We start from the raw sequence: 6,888 nt of genomic DNA, 5'->3' as shown, positions 1-6,888 counted from the left end.
TAAGTCTTGATAATACTGGTCCACGCAAAAATCCACGCGGGCTGCTTGCAGCCCGCGCACCGCGCACCAGCTAGTTTCCTTAATAAAAACAAATATCCTTAATACCTTTCAATCCGGCTTCTGACCCGGTCATAGTACGACTACCGCTCTTACTAAGATCGCCGATGATATAGGGTCAGGGATGGATGATAACCGAACCTGCGGGGGCCCGGGGACGGATGTCGTCGGCTTTATGCTGGGGCCATCCGTTCCATGGCCCTTTACGGGGCGCCAATTTGGGCTGACTCTCTCAGTGCCCGTACCAGACCCCTTCTGCGTCGCCCATAGCGGAAATGCACTCAGAATGTCGAGGGCGTATCAGAAAAACAATTAATTGTAATTGTGATTTTTAAATTTAAACTGTACTCATGCATGTGATTTCTATGCTTTTTTTTGTAACCTTTATATTCCGTATGCGACTGAATATGTCTTTATATTTAAAGTATTTAATTTTTTAGTGGAAACTTTGCTGATGTGTATGGTATATGTCTATAATCTATAAGAATAATTGTATTGTTTGTTTCCCAAAGATAAATAAATAAATAAAATAAAATAAAGTAAAAGTAAGAAACCACGTTGTTTCAAGCACGTCAATATGTCTGCCATGCCTATAGTTTATACGCAAAAGACTGCTTGGATGGATAGTACAATTTTCGTGGAATGGTTTATAGAAACTTATATACCCTCTTTAAAAGCCCACCAATTGGAAAATGGTAAAAGAGAGAAAACATTATTGCTTCTTGATAACGCCCCAACTCATCCTTCATGTGACATCTTAATGTAAAAGATGAGTTTATAAAAGTCACGTTTCTTCCACCTAACGTGACTTCATTATTACAGCCCGTGGATCAAGGCGTTATTAAAACTTTCAAACGGTATTATAGAAAATAATCGTTACGTAAGTTACTGTTAGAAAAAGAAGAGGATGGAGAAGAAATCATAAAAAGATTGATTTAAAAGACGCGTCCTATATGATCGGAGCAGCATGGGACAGTGTAAAAGAATAGAACTTGAAAAAAGCGTGGAATACAGTTTTGGGTATTCTGAAGCGTTTACTTGCTTGATATTGCCTTGCGCTGGTTTGAAACACAGGCCGAGAGCGACCAGTATCAAATATCTGTTCTCAAAAAAGTACGTGATCTAGCCTCTTGCAAGCGGGTTGCTTCGGCAGACGAAGTTTAAAGATTTTTTTATGTGATAATTGTAATTAGTAAACACTAGTTTGACTACAAGATTGTCTGCACTTTTTTTTTTGTTTATATCCGATTTGTCATTAAAGATATTCATAAATGTAAATAATATGGTTTTCATTTACCTGTACATAAATTTGTGTGACTGTATCATTATATGTACATTAGTTAGATTATCCGAAAATAACGGTTTTCCGAACACCCACGTCCCCTAATTAGTTCGGATATTCGACGCTTACTGTACTTTTTTTTTGTTTGTTTTTCTCGTTTGATTCCCTCCTTCGAAACTCCACCTAATGTCAAAGTATTATATCCTATCCAAAGTTGCCTGGCAGAGATCGCTTTTAAGCGATAAGGCGGCCTATTTAACCTTTTATATATATATATGTTCTTTCCTTTCTTGTTTTCTTCTTCTTCGTTTGTTAATCTTCCTCATTTATATGTATTATATAAAGTATATTGTGCTGTATTGTAGTATATTTTTCACACGCGAGTCACCACATAGCTACCTATCCACCGGTGCAAATAATACAATATCCTTTTGGAGGTCAAGTAATATAGTTTAGTTAAAGATATATATATACATACATATATATTTGGGTACCCTTGCTAAATTGTTATTTTGGAATCCTTCTTACGGTAGTCAATACCAGATTCACAAAGTTATGTGAAATAATTTTCACTGTCGTACGTCAAATGTAGATCTTATAAATAATCTGTCAGTGTTTGGCAGCATAGATGACCCTAAACTGGTAATTTTAACCCTTAATAACCTAGAGTTTCAATTTTGATACTAATATTTTAAACCGAATATTCACATTACTATTATGGTGGGTTTCCATGCTTGCCAAGGCTTGACAAGCGTCTACAAACACAAGCGTGTAAAGAGGGTGTTTGGCTTGGCTTGCGTGAGCTTGTGAACGCTTGTCTCCGATCCGGTCTAGTGTCGGTTTTTGGACACAGATCAAAGGGTGCTTGCGGCAAGCGCTTGCGACGCGTTCACACGTTGGCGCGCGCTTAGTAGCCGTTGTGATCTCACGACGAACGCACGTCTAGTTCTGACTTCAAAATGAGTGGCTGGTCGAACGAAGAGAGTTTATCGTTTTTGGAATATTACCAGACCGAAAGCTGTATCTGGAACCCCAAAGATGTTAACCATAAAGATAAAAAGAAAGTTGCAGATGCTTGGAGTCGTCTTGCCCAGTTAATGGGGAAGCCAGTAAAGGAATTAAAATCCAAAAAAGAAATATTGATGACTACTTTCCGAAAACATTTAAAAAAAAAAACAGGATTCTACTCGTTCTGGCGCAGGTATGTACAGTGTTTATTATTTTAATTAAGTAAGCAAGGTGTGTCTTTGCTCTTATCACTTGTGTTATTAAAAGTAGTTTTTAAATTATATCTTTTGTTTTAGGTGCCGAAGACATATATAAACCAACTTGGTTTGCTTACGAAATGATGGAGTCTTTTTTACTGCCAGTATATACTTGCATTGATGGAATAAATACCGAAACTGTAAGTAAAAAGCAACGTTTATTCTAAATCAATGAAACCACCTTTATTTATAATAATTTTATTTTTTATTTTCATGAACTTAACAATTTCTACTAAAATACGAAGTAAATTCGTCTCTGATTTGTCTGGCATTCAGCGGAGATCTTCGTGGTACATAAGGCAAATTTTGCAATGCATTATATCCATTGATTTCATTTCGCCACGAACCAGGGGTCAACATATTTCCACTACTATCATATACGTCAAACGATCCCTGAGGAGTATATCGATTTGAGGAACTTTTACTTGTTCTCAAATAGTTATGTAGCAATACACAAGTCATCGTAAGTTTCGACACAGTTTGTGGATCTAAGTCCATAGGGCGTCTAAAAATTCTGAACACTGAAGTTAAAATTCCAAACGTATTTTCTACTACAACTCGGGATCTGGATAAGTTTTGGTTAAATAATCTTTTTGGTGAACCTACGTCATGGTTTCCAGAGTAGGGCTTCATTACATGTTTACTCAATGAAAAAGCACCGTCAGCTAAAAATATGTATGGCAGATTTATATTCGATCCTGGAAGTGGATATGGCGAGGGAAAATTTATCTCGTTATTACAGATTCTTTGCCATAATAAGGAATTGTTAAAAACTCCACCGTCACTTCCTTGACTCCCTATGTCTGCGAATATAAATTTATATTGGCTATCCACTAATGCCAAAAGGACAATGCTAAAAGTTTTTTTGTAATTGAAATACTCTGTTCCACTATGAGATGGGCTGTCTATGACTATATGCTTGCCATCCAATGAACCTATGGAATGTGGAATTTGTTCCTGAATCCTTCTTCTATTTTAAGCCATTCTTCTGCTGTGGTGGGCATCTGTAAAAAAGAAAAGAAATGAACTGTAAGTAACAATATGTTTTAATAATTGTTATTTTTTGCAGCAATCACAACAAAATGTTGCATATGTACATGAAGAAACGGAAGAGACAGAGGATGACCATACCGATACGGTCGCTACGCCATCTCGACCATCGACATCTACTAATAAACGTCGTCGCCCTGTTACTGAAACGGCTGAAAAGCAAATGGCCACAGCATTTGAACAACTTACAAATGATATAAGACAAAGGCGAAGTGAATGTAGACCAGCTCACGAAGACGATGACTGCGATTTATATGCAAAGCTATTAGCTATAAAGCTACGCGAACTGCCAAATGATGAACGAAAACTTATTATGTACCAAATAGACGGGTTGTTTATAAGCAGAATCAACCAAAGGTCATACGCACGTCATACACCATCCCCTCAATATTATTCTAGACCATCATCAATAGCCACCGCATATGCACAACATACGCCATCTCCTCAATTCCAAGACATTCCGAGTCGGCCAACATCAGTTAATACCGTTTATTCTGAGCCTATCCCAAATACTCAAAAATTTTTTCCATCCACGCAAACCTCTCATTCAGAGCCCTTCTCAAACATAATAACTGAAAATCGATCACGTCCAATTGCTCCATCTTCTTCAGAAGCACCTTCGCAACTTATTAATATCATATCGGATCAAATCATCCAGCCTGCGCCGCCGGAACCCAACATTATAAACGAGGCTTTACTGAAAACTTTCGAAGATTTTCAGTCATCGGGATAGTTCTTATTTGAAGCTACTTACTTAATAATTAAATGAAAAGTAAATACGTTGCTACGGTTAGGCAAGATACGCAGGTTCGAATCCTGCCTCGTGATCAAATTTTTTCTATTCTTTCAAAATTTCTCAAGTAAATACCAGTCAACTGAATACATGGAACAGATTTCTTATTAAAATCTGAATAAATAAATAATAACAGTTGTTTTATTTTACCACTTACCTTAACTTGATCCTGTAATACTGCATTAAGAGCTTGGCAAACTTCTCGAATGATTTTTGATATCATAGGGACAGATACTTTAAACAAGTAGTGTAGGCTTTTGTATGAATCACCAGATGCTAAAAATCGTAGCGTTATGGCAAGACGAAATTTAGCTGGTATAGCTTCTCTGAAGTCGGTATCATGCTTGGAAATCATTGGTGAAATTTTCTGCAGTAAAAACTCAAAATCAGCATAACTCATTCGGCAGAAATTATCGAACTCTCCAGATGGTTCGTATAGAAGTTCATTAAATTTATCTTCTATAAATTGTCTGTAACAAATTAAAGCAATTATTATGTAAATTTATTTTTTACTTATTTATATACTTTATTGCACTATAATATACCTACATAATAATTATATATTGTGGGATAACATTATAGACATATAACATTATAGGTAATGGTAACCGAAAGCAATTCAAAGTGTGTAGTATATATGTACATATATATACTACACACTAACTACCAACTATAAACTGAAAAACTTATTAGGTTACCTGGTACGATTTCTATGAATCTTTATCATCCACCATCTTCGTGGTCGTCGGGCTTTCCTTGCTTTTGTTTTGCTTTGTTTATATTTGAAATAAAAGTAGGTTAAACCGAACGTAATAGCCGATACAAGTTCGGTGTCCGCCATGCTTGGATGTACGTAGCACACTGACGCATTCACAAGCATGTAAACGACTTCCAAATCCCAAGCGAGATTTGTGGACGCTTGTGCCTTGTGGATGCTTGTCAAGCCTTGGCAAGCATGGAAACCCACCATTAGTTTTTTTTATATGTTGGCTGTATGTATTTTACTGTTGTATAGTATTCTATCCAACGAAATTAAAAAAAAAACAAATGTCATTATTGTTTTATTTTATCTGTGACATATTACTTGCGCGGCAAAGTGAACAAGTAAACACATTTTACTAAAAGTTTTGTTGAATATAAATTTGATATATTTTCTTTTTCTGAAGAATATAAATACTTTTGAGGTAAGTGAATACATTATTTTCGCTATAATATAATTATTTTTAGCAAATGCATGTTTTACTTGAAGAAATAAGTGCTTTTTTTGGTATCAATATTGATACTTCAGGCATTCCGCCCTACATAAAACCTACCTATTAACTCTTTAGCTATAAAACTTTTTGAACTTTCGTTTCATATTTTTTCTGCATAGCTTGGTGTGGGGATTACTTTTGTTTTTATTTATTATAGAAATTTATCCAAAATGCGGCCAGAAGAGATTGAGAACATATTGAAGCGGTTAGAAAATGGTGAAATTTCGGAAGACGATTCCACCGACAATGAAGATGACATAGACTATTATTCGAGCCAAAGAGATCGTCTGATGGAGCTAGATGATGAAGAGGATGTAGGTAATTTTCCCACTGACCCAAACTTGGATGCAGATCCGCCTGCAGCAAACGTAGATACCGACATGCAACATAATTTAGAGACTGTTGAACGAAACCCAACTCCTACAACCAGCAGCCAGAACAACCTGCAAACGGCACCTTTCAACTCTAGAAACTTAGTGTGGAGAGTAAAAAATATGGATGTAGTCCAAAATGCTTTCCAGTTTGCTGGAAATACTGAGTATTCACAAGAAATTATGAACTTAGACACTCCATTTCAGTTTTTTTCTTATTTTTTCGGTGAAGACATTTTGAGATTTCTAGTGGACGAGTCAAATAAATATGCCTTCCAAAAGAATCCCAACTTTACAGAACCTGTAACTGTCTTAGAATTACGTAAATTTATTGGAATTCTTATTTTTACTAGTGTATATCATTATCCTAGTGTCCGGTCATACTGGTCAAACATTACAACGTTTGAACCCATAGTACAAACAATGAATCGCAACAGATTCGATAAAATTAGAGAAATTTTTCACATGAATGACGACTCTAAACAATTGCCCATTGATCACCCCCAGCACGACCGACTGCATTAAGTACCTAAGACCAGTGATAGACTATTTGAACAAGAAATTTATTACTTTACCATTTGAGCATCGTCTATCACTAGACGAGCAGATGTGTTCCACAAAAATGAAACATTTTATGAAACAATATTTACCCAACAAGCCCCATAAGTGGGGATTCAAATTATATGTGTTATGCTCTCTGTCTGGTTATGCCTACAGTTTTGAGATTTACTCGGGAGCTAAGGACATGGACCGTTTACCTGGCGAACCAGACCTCGGAGCTGTGTCAAATACAGTTATTCGATTGCTACGACCAGTA

General features: G+C 36.2%; 1 protein-coding gene and 1 pseudogene across 1 annotated transcript; one reads left to right on the top strand and one right to left on the bottom strand.

The window, feature by feature from the left end:
• Positions 1-500: 500 nt before the first annotated feature.
• Positions 501-4,417, top strand: LOC119838581. Its single transcript, XM_038364569.1, has 2 exons — positions 501-2,744; positions 3,674-4,417. The coding sequence occupies exons 1-2, from the start codon at positions 2,685-2,687 to the stop codon at positions 4,385-4,387; spliced, it is 774 nt and encodes a 257-aa protein (XP_038220497.1). The 5' UTR covers positions 501-2,684; the 3' UTR covers positions 4,388-4,417.
• LOC119838580 lies at positions 3,212-5,451 on the bottom strand (annotated as a pseudogene).
• Positions 5,452-6,888: the final 1,437 nt, after the last annotated feature.

The sequence above is a fragment of the Zerene cesonia genome, unplaced genomic scaffold (genome assembly GCF_012273895.1).
Source record: "Zerene cesonia ecotype Mississippi unplaced genomic scaffold, Zerene_cesonia_1.1 Zces_u003, whole genome shotgun sequence".
Classification (NCBI taxonomy): Eukaryota; Metazoa; Arthropoda; class Insecta; order Lepidoptera; family Pieridae; genus Zerene; species Zerene cesonia.
The sequence above is the reverse complement of the archived record's forward strand: the minus strand, read 5'-3'. Positions and strand labels throughout refer to the sequence as shown.